Raw genomic sequence first — 16,777 nt, forward strand, 5'->3', positions numbered from 1 at the left:
ATCAAAATATACACTAAATACCATTATGGTAACATAAGATTGGAAAGGATCTCCTTAAGTAGAGAGTCCAGGCCCTCATGGGCAGCCCTTTAAGGATACCGCATTCAGAGGGGCCTACGGACAGTAGGCATTTCTAGGTCTTTGCCATGGGAAAGAATATGGTGGGTCACACGTCCAGCAGAGTACCCACCACAGAAGCACATTGTAACAGAGCCATGAGCACCCTTTGGAGCTCCAGATCAATACAGCTGCCTGCTAAAAGCATCAATAATCATCTCTTTAATATCTTGCACATTCAGAGGCAGCCAAGATATGTTCCCTTCATTTCCTTAGTCTTTTATGTACTTTTCTTACCTGACAGCCATAATAAAATGTTACCCATAGACTGAAATCTAGTACATTTGTTTCTAATAGTCGCTTCACAACCCAATTTTAAACACCCCAAATAAATTTAAAACAGTAACTCTCCTGCACTATTCAATATGTAATGACACACTGTAGAGTATTAGCAAGACAGAAATTGCAGCAAAGATAATGACAGTCTTTTTAATGCTATTAGGTGAATATGGAAACACGATCAAAGAGGTCATAAAAATCTGTTGTTCAATAATAAAAATAACATTCTAATTGTAGGACTGTCTTTTCAACTCTATTGCCCAAAACCATTTCACAGTGGAACAGGTGTAAACAAGGCTATAATAGGAGGACAAAGGCATTGCACAGGTGGGCAGTATTTTGATTGCAGAATCTGTATTACTGGGAATGATGCATTAGCCAGAGAAAGCACAGCTAGACATTAGATCCCAAGCTGAGTTTGCTGGGCTACTAATTAGAAAGCCACTTCTTTTCTGTTTTTACTTGGAAAAAGAGCAAACTTGATATGGAAATCACAGATTCAATAACTCGATCCCTTGGGGCCATTTCTACAAAGTCACTTTTCAAAGCAGAACCACAATGTAAGACCATCTGGAAGGGCAGGATGCTGCAGAATACAGTTGCTCACTTATTAGGCAGCACTTCACAAGGAGAAAGTATTTCGCAGCGGCACCAGGCTATATTAGTCCTTTTGTTTTGCTTTTTAAATTAATTTTCAGGAGTTGGTTTTCACCCATAAGCCCAAACAGTTTGGAAGCAAATGCCCATACTTTTTTTCACTCRCTGTGAGCCACACAGGGCAGGTGCAGCTGGAAATCTTGCTTTCCTGAGCATTATTTCATTCACTGCACATACTTTAACCTTAGTGTAGGCACACACTTTTCTGTAAATGCCCAAAGCACCACCGCAGTCACTGTGCATTGATCATTACTGATGGTCAACAGGCTTGCACAACTGGGCCTTGCCCAGAATATGTGGCTTTTGGAGGGGGGACGGGGGGGGGACGGGGGCAAACACAAGCAGCTGTGCCTCCAAAGCAAGGGATTTTTCTGACTTCCCAAGACCTGCCACATCGCACGCTGTCAGTGAGACTCACACATGTGCTCTCACCTCGAGCTGCCCAGTGCTGTCCTGGGATCTCACAGGTTCCCAGCCCAGCACTGCAGTTTCCCTGCCTCTCTGGGCTGCCTTTGGCTTAAGGAGTCCCAATATATTCAGCTAGCATATTCAACTACATTCAAGTAGGCCGAGAGGTCTGTTTCTTCATTCAGCCATTCCTCATTGAGAGCATGCGGGATATGGTAAAATATCCCAACATCTGTGGAAACTGGCCTACCTAGGGCTCAGCATGCAGTGCTGAGAGGAGTTAACATAAAATAATGCAGCTTGTTTTGCTGTGGCAAAGCTGTAACAACACGGGGCTGCCATCGGGAACAACGGCAATTACACAGCAAGTGGCGCTGGCACTACCCTATCATTACAACTTGATAATATGCAATCAAAACTTTATTAGCAATCATCAGCAGCATCTATTATTCATTGTCTAGATCAAGTTAAGAAGGGAAAGGCTGCATTCATGTCAGAAACAGGACTCTCAGCCAGTGCAAGCACAGGGCTGGAAGCTATTTCCATGGCCATACAATACTGAGTCACTGCATAACCTTCAGCAATCATTTAACATCTCAATTACCCCATTTATAAAATGGCGATAATAATATTTACCTATTTCCAAGACGTATTATTATGATTAATTAACACAGGTCTGAAAATAAGTATTAGTATTAATTTCTTAGAAGCTACCAGTTCAGAGCTAGAATACTTGATTCTAAGGTTCAAATACATTTATCTAAAGCTGCATTCATACAATGTAGGCATGCAGGCAGCTGAGGCTGTAAAATATGTGCACCTGTATATTTATGCACAAACTGGTCCATAAAATGTATGAAAACAGGCACTCCAGTATCTGTTTTCATAAGTGCTCTCTTTGATTCAGCTCCTGCACCCCAACTATGCTGCAAAAAGATGTGTGTGGACTCTGATATGAATAGCACCAGCATGCAAAATTTCACTGCATGCACAATTTGTGAAGATAATTTTAGTATCCAATTTTGCAGTTTTAGCCTCTAATAGAAGTTTTTGTCATTAAGTTAATGAGGCCTAGCATGACAACCAGCCTGACCCGCATCCCCAAGACATACTGCATTTTAGAAACTTCTGCAATAAATCTGAAAACATTCCTCCATGCCTTCTCAATAAGTTACTTATTTTGATTTAAATTCAAGACAAAAGCAATGTGACCTCTGTTTATTTCCCTACTTTGAATCAAATAACCATACAATTTACCCCTACCTTAACAACTACTTAACTAACTTGTTAACTACATTAACAAAGTATCAAAAAGAGCTCACTATACAAACACTCACTGGCGTTTTATAACTACTTACACACTTCCACTTATGCCTCCAACTCTTCAGTGTAACCAGAAATGACTGCTACTAGTAAAAGGCTGCTAACACGGTCCCTATCTCGCACCATTTTATTGTTTATGAGACACCGGTAAGATTCCAAGGTAATTAAAACTCAGGTCTCCCAGCCCTGTTCCCTGACCCACATGGGCAGGCTTAAATTACCTACATAAATGAAGAAAGCTCTGCAAAGGCATAGATCACCACCTAGGTCCATCTGCAGAAGTCTGGCTTTGTATGAACCCCCACTCCACCACCGTAGCTTTACCACAGACTGCCGCTTTTCTCCACCGCTCCACTCCGTTACTCTCCAAGGCAGGGCTGCAGCTCCAAGGCCCTGGAGCACAACCAACCATTGCCGGACCAGCGAGTCTCCTCTCCCTTCTCATTCCCTGCTATACTAAGCCAGTAGAGGCAGGGAAAAATAATTAATTTGAGTGATGGGAGAAAAAGAGAGAGAGAGAGATGAAGAGGAAACATGTTTCAGAGAAAGAAAGGAAAGATGTTTTTTCAAGAAACAAAAGCTTATAAATAAATAAATATATAAATAAATGCCAAGCTGTGATAATACTTCCTGACTGGCAAGATAAAAGCGGGAGAACAACAACACTGAAAAATAAACCTGGTGGGRGCAGACTGGGTTATAAAGCACGTTTACGCTCATTTAGAGACCAGGAGAGAGAGGAAGAGGAAAACACTGGACTCCTTCAGGAAGTAGCAGGACAGCATCCATTCCCACTAGGGCACAGGAACCTCGCAGAGATTAATGGCTTTCAACTACTGACTAACTCCCCTATAACATTTTCTGCGTCCGTTTTACTGTATATTTGTTCTAATGAAAATGAGAGGAGTGCAAAAGAGAAACGAACAAAAAAAGTTAGAAACAATAAAATATGCATTGTACGTTCTGGGCATGCTGCCCGTGTGAGTAAAACAACACGTTCCGTAACAAACATGGAGCTTCACCAAATTACACCCAATGATTTTACCCAGACCTGGGCAGCACTCCTACTTGCCCGCCACCAACCCTTCAAAGCACCATGCAGAGCGATCCCTCCTCCAATTCGACAACTGCATGTGCAGCTTTTAGGCAGGAATGGAGGAAGACTGAGGAAGCAAAAGATACCTTGGGATGGAGCAAGAACAACCCCTGGTCCAAGTGCTCATCTTAAGCACTCGTTTTTTTTCAAAGCTTTTTATTCCCATTTTCTAAACAGCCAAAGCACCTGGAAAATTCATTACCTGCGAGTAAAAGGGCCTTATTCTCCTATGCACACATACTAGCACCAATTTTATTCAAATGCAGTTCACGCCGGTTCTTATTTACACCAGCTGTCAGCAAAGTCTGAATGACCTTGTTTAAAGTGTTTACATTCTCAAAAGAAAGCAACATTATCTGAAGCCTGTTTTATGTTTATTTTGAAAGAGCAGGGTCCAACTGCATAAGCTTAAAAGACTTCTTTGAGGGATTAGATTGAAGTGTGGTTAGCAAAACTTGTAACACATTGCATATGTTGTATAGGCCAGGGGTATATAAGAGGAAGGCGATGTGTGCTTACACAATTATGAGAGTATCCAAATTTCCATTTGGTTGTCTTCTTTGCACAAGATGTTGGACAAAATTAAAGCAGAAACAAATGTGCAATTATTTTCCCATCCTGTAAGTTTAAAGGATAATTACAAAAGAACTGTCATAGCCCTAAAGGCCAATCCTGGGCCAATACTAAGCACTCTGCATTTGATGTTGGTCTCTCTCCCACACAACCCCTTTTTATGACTTGATGTTTCTTTTTTGTTTAAAAATACCCTTGCGCTGCATGGAGCGTTCTACTTGGCTAGGCTGTAGCAACCACTAGCCCGAGCACAAGGTACTGCAAAGATATGCAGTCGCTGTGCGAAACCCAGCAAGCCTGAGACAACGCAGGCTCCTCCAACCAAAGCAACCAGCCCTTTTTTTGGACTGTCTCTGCATAATTTCTTGCTCGTACATGTGAAAGTTGGATCCCCTTACGCTTGCTGGGGAAACTATGGAGCTCACAAGTATCTAGGCCATAAGATATCGCATAACCCATATTTTTTTTTATAGACCTGAAGCTTATGGGCTACATAATAAATTTACACAGACTCATCAGATAAGTCTCTTGTACTGACTACTTAGATGCCGAGGGAGAATGTTTCAAGAATACTTCTACTGCTACAGATAACCCAGTAAAACTGGCAGAGCAAACATCAGCGCAACAGTACATTTATTGATATTCATGAAATACTTTCACTTTTAAAGTGTACATACTGGGTCTAGCAAAAGTTTGTGGAGGAAGATACAAAAAATTAGAGAACACAAAGCCTATCTAGCAAAACAAAATGAACACATCAAAAGACAACCAGATTTTAGGTGTCTGATTTAGAAACTGTCATTCAGTACTGAAGCACTTAAATAAAAACTTCAGACAGGTTCACATGTATAATTCTTTTTGCACTCAAGTGCACACATTTTTGCAAACTAGGTATATGTTAACCATTTACCTTGAAAAACATGACATCTCAACAGGCCAACAGCAGATAATAATTATAGCAAAATGTCTCCTATTGACAAGCTTAAAATATGTATGTTTGTGTAGAAAAAGAGTGTGATGAGAAAATATTGATCCTGATCCATGACATTGAACCAGTGTAACATAGGCTTACATTAGCTCTGTTTTTGTGCTGATAGACATCTGAGCATGCAATTTGTATGCACATAGGCAATAGCATATTGATATCCTTATTCATGAATCCTGAGGAAATGAAAAACAATTTCAAAATCTGATTTGAATTACTACATGTTCCCAGTTGTCATAAGACACAATATAACCTGCACTGGTATTATATTTCATCCAGAAATTCATGACTCCTTCCAGATCAGGATTATTTACTAACCTCAATATAGAATACAACAGCAGCAAAAACTCCCCAAAGACATAGCCCAACACAGTTAATATTTCAAAGTCTTTAAGTAACTTTCAATGCAAAATTTCTAAGTAAAAGAAAGGAAACAGCATCCTGTAACGTGGGATCAGAAAGGTACCTTATGCTCTCTCACCATTTGTCTCTACAGCATAAACTATTACATCTCCTTTCAAGTTCTTTCTTATTCAACTACAGCTCATTTAAGGAAGAAGGAGTAAGAACTGTTGAGAATCTGGCCAACCTTGCTACATTAGCATCAATCAGCCATCAGCTCAGCTCAGCAGCAGTCTCAAAAGGGAAAAGAAACAGATCCATTCAGGCAACAGGGACACAAAAAAGTGGGACATAAAAAGAAGTAGAGAACCTACCTCCACAAAGAGCTCTCCAGCACTTTTCCCATGTCGGTATGATAATACTTGGTAAGGATCAGGATCACCTAAAAAGACAATGACAATAAATACATTCATACATATAAACTGATATAAGAAATAGAAGTAGATCATGGGCAGCATTATTCTGGCGAGTGCAAACGTGACTTTCCTGAACATCTCAAGAAATATATTCCACTTCATTTTCACTTCTTAGAAGAAAACTTTTTTTTTTTTTACTTTTAGACTGATTCTTTTTTTTCCTCTTTCTGAGAAGAGTGATTACAGCACTCAAAGTTTTCTGTAAACCTGGTGACTTTGTAAAAGCTTGCCTGTTTCACAGGAATGGTGGAGTTGGAATAGTCACGTAAAGCCAGCTACCAAATGACAGCCTCCAAGTTGTTTGAATGACTTCCTCAGCAGAAAGAAGCCAGTTTAAATTTAGGAGTCTTTGACATCTACTGACATTTTTTTTTTTTTTAATCCAAAGTGTTAAACTATGACAAGTGAATGTGATTACCCAAATAGCAGTTTCAGACAGAAAAGGAGCTTTGGCCTTCTCTACAAGATGGGAAATGCAACTTTAATGTCTGTCAGATTCCATTCCTAGAAACATCACTTCTTTTTTTTCCTCAAGAATCAGCTCTGTGCTGTGTAAGTTATTCATCTAGGTTACCAAAACTCAACCAAATACACATAACCAAATTTAATCCAACAAACATCTTTTTAACTTAAGAGAAGAGTCAGTAAGAAATACATGCCATCAGGTCAACATCTGACAAATTCACTGATCAACCAATGTAAAGCATTAGTCCACAACTTGTGTACTGAGTTTACTACTATGTTTTATATTTAGATCACTTGAAACAGATTTTCTTCGCTTTCTGCCAGTCCCTATTAGTCCTTCTTATACCCCAGTCACCACAGCAACCCTAGGGAGGTAAAACTGGAAGACCCTCTGGTTCCTTGCACAGCTGTTAGCTTTCTTTAATGAGGGGTCAACATCAGTCTCCAAGAGTTTGAAGCCCACTTTTATTTAGCTAGMGCTTCCTCTGCTCCTGACCACCAGATGAAATCTTTAGCAAACAGCAATTGTAGGCATTCGCTTTGATTATCCGGATAATTAATATGCTGATGCTACATTCAAGCAATAGTTCAGAGTTTGGGTCTCCATACCCTGGAGATTACGTGAGCACTGAATTCCAGACCACGTGTGTTATGTACACATTGTCTTAGATATAACACAACATTTTGCAAAAGTGAGCTATGATATCAGTCTCACTCAGAGTGATCTAAGCCTAATAAATTCATGACACTTATTCCTGGATTTATACTGATATAAGAAAAAGCAAAACCAATCCATAATTCACAAATAGTATTACTCTCTCCTTTTCTCAAAAGAGTCATAACCTACCAGACCACTCTTTCTTATTGCACTGAGCTGGAGTTTGATGAGAAAACACTGTAAAAATTAAGGCTTGGTTTAAAACACAGAAAGAAAAAAAATGAAATCTCTTACTTTTAAATAAGTTACTATAAGACTACAAAGCCAAGAGAAAGAATCATTTCCCAAAGGTTTCCCTTATCTGCTGACGAGATTCCTGGCTGCAGCCCAAACACAGTCCATCAGGTCAGCTATTTAGTCTATTGTCAGTGTCCTCCTAGATTTTTTTTTTGGTACTTGCAATTAGAGAGAAAAAGAAACTTCACTGCTGGGAGCAAGCCTCTATTGGCTCCAATTATTAGGGGAAAATTTTCAGCCAGTGATTTCTGAAGCAACAGAAATTCTTAGGCCACAAAATTAACCTAGGAGATTTTCTTACGAGACACAAGGATTTATATTTGGCCCATAAAACTGAAAAAGAAAATATCAAAAGATATAAGATTATACTCCTATATTACTTGCTATTTCCTTACATTCATGCAGTACCAGAGAATGAATCCTGAATTTATTAAGCCAACATTCTTCGTCCCTATACATCCTGTAACCACAACATTTTTAATTCTGATGGTTTTCAGTGATGTACATTGGAGCCACTCTCTGCCATGGGACAAGCCAGATGTTTTATTCTTGATTTTAAACCGGTTATTAGAACACACAGAAGATCCTGTTGGGTTATTCTCAACCCACTAGCTTTGAACTTAACCTCTGCTGAAGGATCTACAAAGCACTTTCCAAATAAGCTATGTCTGTTCCTCATCAACTGTCCTAAATGTTAAAGACTTTAAGAAACAAAGAGTGCACTCACTGTACTGTTTGCTAGTAGTAGTTCATCTAGGGCATGCAGCCACCAAATCTGAAAGCTCCTGTTATTCAGCATACCTCAGATGAATAGCTGTCAGGTAATTGCAGACTGCATTGGGTACCAGTCATATGTAGTAAGATGCCTCATTTACACTGCAGGATTGCTCCCTTACTCTGAGTTATAGCWCTGAGAAACAGATGTGAATATTCTCTTCTCCAATCTGACTGCTAAATTAATTCAAAAATTAAAACACCCTATTTTGCATTTCAGAAAATGACTTAGTAGGCAAAACAAAGCCATAATCAGCCATCTTTGAATTCTTAAACAGTATTAGCAGATTCCTATTGCAATCTAAGAAGTATGAGGCTGCCAGCAGGGCTGACCACTATTTCAATTATGCCAGTGTATTTCAACCCAGTATCTGAAATATATAGGTCAGATATTTATTTTACAGATTGGGTTTGCAGGCATCTTTTCAGACTAAATAGTGATCCTGCTAACCAGAACTGTATTTCATCTCAATTAATGAACCAATCAAAAGAACAAGAGGAATCATTCTACAAAAAATTAAAGGTGTTTTGGGGTCTCTGTATTCTGTGCAACATTTGTAAGAGCATAGCTCTGTTTCACTGAGCAGACATTTCATTTCAATGGGACTGCATAATTAAAAAGYGTTTTACAGGTCGGATAGTAGCCAATGGTTCATACATGCTGCTGCCCTCGCGAAAGTGCTCAGGTGCCTATAAATGAAGAGATGCTTGAAGTACAACAGCAATAGAGAAAAGATCAGGGGTCTGATTCTTGCCCAGCTCGTACTAATGTCAGTCATGGACAGCTCCACCAAACATAGTTAAATGGCAATGGAGGAGAATTAGATTCACCAGGTTTTCTATTTAAAGACAGATTTATAGGGCTGCCTACAGATCCCCCTACAGGTCCATCCTCCTCCTGTTTTAGTCATTTAAACCTATTTCATCTTAAATTCACCCACAGTCCCTTGAGTTAGTCCCCAAAATATGTCAATGGAGATGGCAACAGTAATTCACAGTGGTGTGCTAGGAATTTATGAACATCTAATAGTGGTCCTGGTCAAATATACCTAAGAAATGTCTTTTGCTTTCATTGCCCTGACACAAACATCCCTGAGCATTCTTTCTTCATTGCCTTCCCAGATTCCTCAGGAAGTGGTTGTTATCAATACTAATGCCAAGGCCATCATATCCTGCAAACCCTAAAGAAGAAAGACTTTAATGAAGCTCCAGGATTGGAAAATTGGTTGTTTGGGGTTTTTAAGGCAAATGCAAGTAAAAATACATACATATATTGATCCAAAATAAAGCCATGGATCTCTGGTACAGATTTCATTTCTTGCACAGTGTTTGAGGGCTGCAGACAACTCTTAGGAACAGTCCTTACTGCATTTTATAGTTTTCTGACTACATTTCTACTGTTTGCTCTAATCTTAGCTGTGATTTTACAGCAATGTGGCAGATCATTGCAGTTTCTCTCCCATTCAGGAACAGTTAGAAAAGCAAAAGCAAGAATGAAGCATCTCCAGTTTCCTGCCATGTTCCTTGCATGAAATTCAAGTGACTATATTTGCACCCCTTCTTTTCTAGGAAATTCAGTTTTATTTTGAAACTACATGCCATGTCACAACAGAGCAGCGCTCTGTTATCTCCCTCTTCACTAGAGTCCTTGACCCCATCCATACACCCATAACTGTCCAGTATTTCTGCATATTGGCCAAGGCGTGAAGGATCAGTTACTTAGGATTCCTAAAGTCATATGATAGTGCATTGGGAACAAGCTTTCAATGCAAGTAATAACTGGTCAATTCTGGTCAGTTTGTGCAGGCTGGGAGAACTTCAGCTTTAGAAATTACTCCACCTTGACTTTTTCCTCCTTCCTTTTTTGGGAGGATAAAAAAAGAGACAGAGAGGCAGAAAGACTTTTGATTTGCCTAAGAGAGCTCCAATGCCATTCCCCTGCTTTCGCTATTTTCCTTCTGTCTAGATGACTCTCACTGTTATGGTACCTATAACTCCAGGCTGTTCTCCAATCAAAAGAGTCGTAGCAGTTTCTGTCCCAAAAATCCTTACTAGAAATAGACCTATCTTCATGATTGCACTGAGTCTTCAATGGAAGATAGACAGAGAGAACAAATGGAAAATTCCACAGATACTACTACCTACGCATAACTAAAATTAGAATTATCTCCTTTTTTCTTTCCTTTCCTCCTGCTCTCTTCTGAAAATCCTTTGCAGCAAGGCTGCCAAAGAGGAAACGTTCTCTTTAAGTGATATAATGTGCTTTTAATCATCTCCTAATCATTTTTTGGATTTAAAGGGGCTGATTTTAATCCCTTCTTTTCATTACCATGCAGCCTCAGAAGGGAGAGAAAGGAAAAAGGAAGGAATTCTAGATCAATCATTTTCCACAGTGTTTGTTTATATATTATTTTTCTTTTTTCTTCTCTGTGAAGTATTTGCTAAGACCCTACGCTTTTTAATAAACATACGCTTACAGAAAAAAAAAAATCTTTTCCATGCTCTTCCCATGATGCTTTCTTTCATGGACCATTCTTACCAGATATATCTCTTTTTCTACCTACATGGAAATTCTTATGGATTAAGCTTTATTTGACCCCTGCCATTTCTTATTTGAAGTAATGTTCTTTTTCTGGAATCTGTTCAGAGGCTTAATAGAGAAACATTCATACTTTCAAATACATAATTGCAAGTATGAACTTTTTGTGTTTTCCCAAGTTTATTAGAAGATGAGAGCACACTGTAAATACATCTGGGCACCCAGTACTACCAAAAAAATATACTGCTCAGAAAGACTCAAGTTCCTGCAAACATTTTAGCATCTGCTTAATTTAATTCATGTCAATGAACCCCCTGAAATCAACAGAAGTGCTTATGAAAGTCAAGTTAAACAGACACTTAATATTCTGCCTGACTGGAACATAAGCTGCTGCCTGAGAATACAGCCTAATTTGCCTTTTTTAGCATGTGTAACTATTTCAGGGAGATCAGGAACAACCTATTAATTCCTCAGCAACACCCCCTGTACTCCAAAAACTTTCTTGATAAATGATGATCAAAAAATGGCATAACAAATCATAGTAACTGCCTATTGCTCCCATCCCTCAAGCCATTCCCAGTTTTGCAGTAGGCAGACTCTTTGATCATCATGCTAAGGTCTACATGAGTCTTTACATTCATTACTTAAAACATAGGCACTTATGAGAAAAGTAAAAAACAAGAGATTAATAATACAGAAGTATATTACTACACATCTATTATATGGACCAATTGCCATAATACTGTTAACAACTTCATAGTAATTTGATTGAGCTGAAAGAACTATAGGTGAAAGAGAGCATTTAAGTTTACTCTGCTGCAGCAGTACAATGAAAGGTGAAAAAGGAGACATGTAGGCCATTACTAAAGCTGTTAAGATTTCACTGTATAAGCTTCTACTCCTCTCTGGTAATAAAGTTCATAAAAGCAACAGATGATTTAACATGAAAGACTTAAGAAGATTAGATTTATAGTTCTTTCAGCTAAATTGTATTGGGAGAAGACAGAACTTGCTGTGTATGAAGTCACTGACTGGACCAGTGCACTTGTCTTAAGCATTACTAATAATGCCGTACAGTGAATTTATTCATAATTCAAGGCAAGACACAAYAATGACTCAACTCCTGTTCTCTAAGAGGTATTTCTATCCACAAGAGCTCAATAAGTGCATATTCTTGAAAGTGATGCTTGTGATTACTTCCGCATTCAAAACCATGTTAAATATAGCACTTAACACATTGACCCTGCAAACATTTATATAAAAGAATAACTTTAAGACATCTAATGCATTTAATCCACTATCTAGYAGAAAACAGGATTATATTGTTAGTACTGTACAAACATAGAACAAAAAAGACAACATACTGCCTGCATGAGCTTACAGTCCAAACTTAGAAAAAGAGATGCCTTCACATTACCATCAACTGTTGTCAAATTTTCAGTACGAGTTCCTAAGAAAATTATGCTTATGTGATGGCACTGCTGTATATGTTCTTGGCTGCCCATCCCTACCTGATAGGTTTATAGATACTGGGTTCCTAGAAGTCTGTAAGAGCTGGCTGCTGGTTACAGAAAGGAGATTCAAACATACAATACTACTGAGGGAAAGCTGCAACTTTCACAAGACAAAATTATGAATGTCCAAATTTAGGAAAAGCTTCAGCCAGAGCTTGCACCTTGTCTGAAAATGAAAGGAAGGGAGAAAGTAAACTCAGTTTCCTAAGCAGTGCTACTCAGTGGATTACTTGTTTACAGATGTAAAAGGCAGATGAAAATCTTAAGGAAGTACCTGAAAGAACAACAAAGTGGTTTTGTAGACCCTCCCTTGGTATGAGAAAACAAATGCTTTCTAATCTAACAAYGAGACACAGAGGCTGCTGTCACAGGCAGGTGTCAGACATCAAATTATTTAAATACATAATTTGGAGAATCATCATCTTTAAATGGAAAAGGAGACCCCCTCAGATTTAAGAGCTTCAGGCGGCCATACTGGCTCGTACCACAGGACTACCTAGATTAGCATCCTGTCTCCAACAGTGGCAAATAATAAATATAAACATGTAAGAATGGGGGAAGCATATAAAGATACTTCCCAAGTACGTTTTCCAGCCTTCAGCAATTTGCACCTTAGGCAGTTAGGTTGTTACTTCAGTTTTTATCAGTTGGCTGCCTGGTCAAGCACAAGCTTTTGGATGTTACTGCCTGATCCAACAAAAAAGAATATTGTGTTTGTACCTTTTATTGTTTAGCTCTCAAAAATCAAGGCATATATGCAAATTCAAAATAGAAGTGACCAATCTTGACTGTTGCTACTCTAATATATTCATGTCACTGCTCATCAGATGCAGCTCTAAGACTGCTGAGCAAGAGGGAGCTGCAGAGCTCACTCAGGCAAATGGGAACTCCTTTTGAAGGTCAAATAATTAGAAGACAGTGTCTAACATTTTAACTACTTGTTCTCTTACACCTTCTTTTCTTCAAAAAGTCACAAACAATGTCACCTCTGACACAAAAATATCCAGTTCTTTGCCATTGCCTTTTTCCACACAACTGTGGAAGGGGTGGGGGTGGGGGGGTAAGTTTAAATATTTAACATAGCATTTTATAAGCTCTTAAAACCACATCTACGAACACGTCAAGAGAATAAATTTCCAAAGCATGAAGCAAGAATACTTTTTCCTAGTTCTTAACAGTTTGGCTTGACTCCTAATTATAACATTTTTTTGAAACACAGACTAGCTTTACTTATCTCCTCTAATAATGTATTCTAGAATGGATTAACAGTCCGCCAGGTAGAAGCAAACCTAATGTTTGAATACTTTTTTTCATTCCCATGAAAATTCAAGAGGAAGCAGAATTGACATCCACAGAAGAGGCATGTAAAAATATCTTTACTCACTTCCGGATATTTCAGGAATCCAATATTATAGACAGGCAATTCACCCTGGTCATCAGTGTTACATAGTTACTCACCAACAGAGAAGAAAGATCAAATCCTAAGTGCTATTTGTCAAATATTCTCAGTCTGTCAAGCAGTGTTACTGTCCAACAGTAAAATATAAAATGTAAAATTGAGCTTCCAATCTGCATCACTCAATTCTTTTTCAAACCCAGAGCTAGTTTTTTTTTTTTATATTATCATATAAATATAATTAGGCTCTTAATTTCAAAAAAGGAAAATATTATGCAGGACATATGGCAACATCTGTGGAGGATACCACAAGTTGGGAAGAATGCTTGTTTGACTCAGAGATGTTGGCAGATATGTTCATATTGGTAACTCTCCCTTACAGCTGCTCTGTCTTCACCAGGGCCACAAGATTAAATATCACTGTGACCTGATAACATCATATTTATCATAGGTTGCATCCACCTACACAGACATCAAAATTACATTAAATTATTTCTGAGAATGACTTATGGTGGTGTTCAAACAAAACCTAATTGCCTATCATAAACAGGCTTTACAGGATTGCGTACGGGAGCAAGGACTTTGATGCTGTATCAAGATGAGCCAAAGAGTCACAACATTTAAAAACCTTCAAATCATCCATGATGCCTGAACCTTTTATTTCCCAGATCTTGTAGGCACCTGGATTTGTTCTTTATAAGTGAGAAAGCTAATCCCGGTCGCATAGGATGTAAACAGGGAGAACAGCACCCTCCCACCCGAAAGGTGTGCTGCAAGGACAGACGTGCTAAAGAACGCGGCAGTGATGTTTTAGTGATACAGTGATGCTGATTAGTATTTTAGTCAGAAGACCTGACAGGCAGCAGGGGCAGATGCAAGACTCCTCCTGTGCCGCACAGCGGGGGCCAGCGTGCTGTGCAGACTGACATTAACATGTCCGGGGCCGCTAAAGTGTYCCTTACGCAGAAGATAAAATCAGGCCTGGCCAGTGACACACAACCAGAATGGAAAACAAAGTCAGGGGGCTCCCTGGGAAAACAAGAATAACACAAAACACATCTGGGCCAGTTGCTTCAAGTGCTGTATAAAAGAAAAAAAAAAAGAAAAAAAAGAAAAAAACACTCCATGCCCCGATGCCACTCCGAACAGGAACCATTTGCTCTGTGGTTTCTCGCAGGGACAGGCCCAGCGCCACCTCTTTGTTCTGCCTTTTACTGGTTGTGGTTTGCCTTTCATTTTAACTGTTTCCTTCGAACTTTCCATACAAAAATAACTAACTTCAGCAGAAGCACCAGTCTGCTGCCCTCAGTACATCCTGCAAAGGGACCCAGTACCACGCATATTCCAAGCATCTGTACTCTCTGTGGCCACATTCAAAATAAATTTGGACCAAATCAAATGAAATTAATAGAATCCAGCTACTGTAAGATACAGGGAATGACACCCTCTGAGGGGAAGAAGGATGAAAGTACATTCATCTTGGGCTGTACTCCTGAAGCAGCAGAACTTCATATCTGTGCCAATGGAAAGGGCATAGAGGAACCGAGGGAACATCCAACTGGATTAGGAGACTATTTGAAAGGGCTTGGGAGCAGTTGGGAAAATTGGTCAGAGGCCAAATATGTCAGAGAAAACCCTGGATGGGGCCCAGGGAGAGCTGCAGAGTTCTCCACATTCAGGCCAAAGCCAAGCCAGAAGGTTTTCAATCTGCGAGCACAGAGTTTTTGCCAGCTTTTTGTATTTCCTCACACTTTTCCTCACCCAGCTCAGTCTTAGGTGTTCATTACTTTATGAGCCCAGGGGCCATCATGGCTAAGTGGAATTATACGGCATTATCCGAGAAAAGAAAGAGCGATTTCATCAGGGAACGTCATGGCGGGTTGGATCCCTGGCCAATTCTGTCCTGTCACATAGATACTACGCTTTAGCATAGTCGGCACAAAGAGTATTAACACAACTGGTCATCTTAGAGCCAAGATTCAAATTAGCCTCACATTCCAGTCTTAAACCTCTAATACATTTTAAATGACCTCCAGATCAACTAGATATGAGCAGGAAAAGATTGTAGGCCCTGATAAATGAGATCTATATGTCTTTATTTGACTTCAGCAAGGAATTAGGCATTCAACAGATTCTTTGGAGACAGTTTTTGTATGTCAGCGTTTAGCAGGCTATAGTTAAGGTTGCAAAGCAGTTTCAATAACATGGCTTAATGGAAATTTTCCCCTTAGAGACTGATATTTTTCATGCTTGGGCTCTCCCCCCATGTTTCCAGACTGCTTTAGAAATACAGAGAATATTTTTTCTTCATGTTACAAGAACTACGCTTTTCTGGCTTCATAGATATGAGGACAGGTAAAACAGTTTAACACCACAAGACTGGGAAGGCAAACATTTTTTAATTCACTCCTAAAACACTTCTGAAGAACTGAATATCTGTAGCACTTATACCTTCTCATGGCTCTTTTCTGTAGTAATGCAATAGTTTCAGGCTATGCAGTGTGGAAGCAGCCCAGGCAGAGCACAAACCAACATACACAAAGAGGACAAACTGAGAAGCAGGATCCACGGACAGGACAGAAATTCTCTGTCCTGCTAAAGTTAAGGATCTTCTCTTCTAACACACTTTGCAGAGTTAGGAGGTCTGAAGCACAGTTACGTGCGTCTATAACACAGACCTCCTAATTGATATATAATATGAAGAGTGCTAAAAAGTCAGATTTTTCAATAAGGGGAAAATCCTTTTTTCCCCCCTCAACTAGCAGTCAGTGAAAAACTGAAAATTGGAGGGAAGAGTTAAAAGAAATCTATGCAACTACATTTCATCTCGGAAATAGCAGTAGATTATTTTTTGTGACTATTACAAACATGTTTCATT

The 16,777-nt window shown here is 39.2% G+C and overlaps 1 protein-coding gene across 1 annotated transcript in view; it reads right to left on the bottom strand.

Annotated features, from left to right (window-relative positions):
- The window catches only part of SORCS2 (sortilin related VPS10 domain containing receptor 2), a 612,056-nt gene that overhangs the window by 371,049 nt on the left and 224,230 nt on the right, over positions 1-16,777 (bottom strand). The window contains exon 3 of the mRNA XM_026054819.1: positions 6,155-6,222. Within this exon, the coding sequence (XP_025910604.1) occupies positions 6,155-6,222 (68 nt within the window). The remainder of the gene's footprint in view (positions 1-6,154; positions 6,223-16,777) is intronic.

Source organism: Apteryx rowi, unplaced genomic scaffold (assembly GCF_003343035.1).
Source record: "Apteryx rowi isolate R43461 unplaced genomic scaffold, aptRow1 scaffold_97, whole genome shotgun sequence".
Classification (NCBI taxonomy): domain Eukaryota; kingdom Metazoa; phylum Chordata; class Aves; order Apterygiformes; family Apterygidae; genus Apteryx; species Apteryx rowi.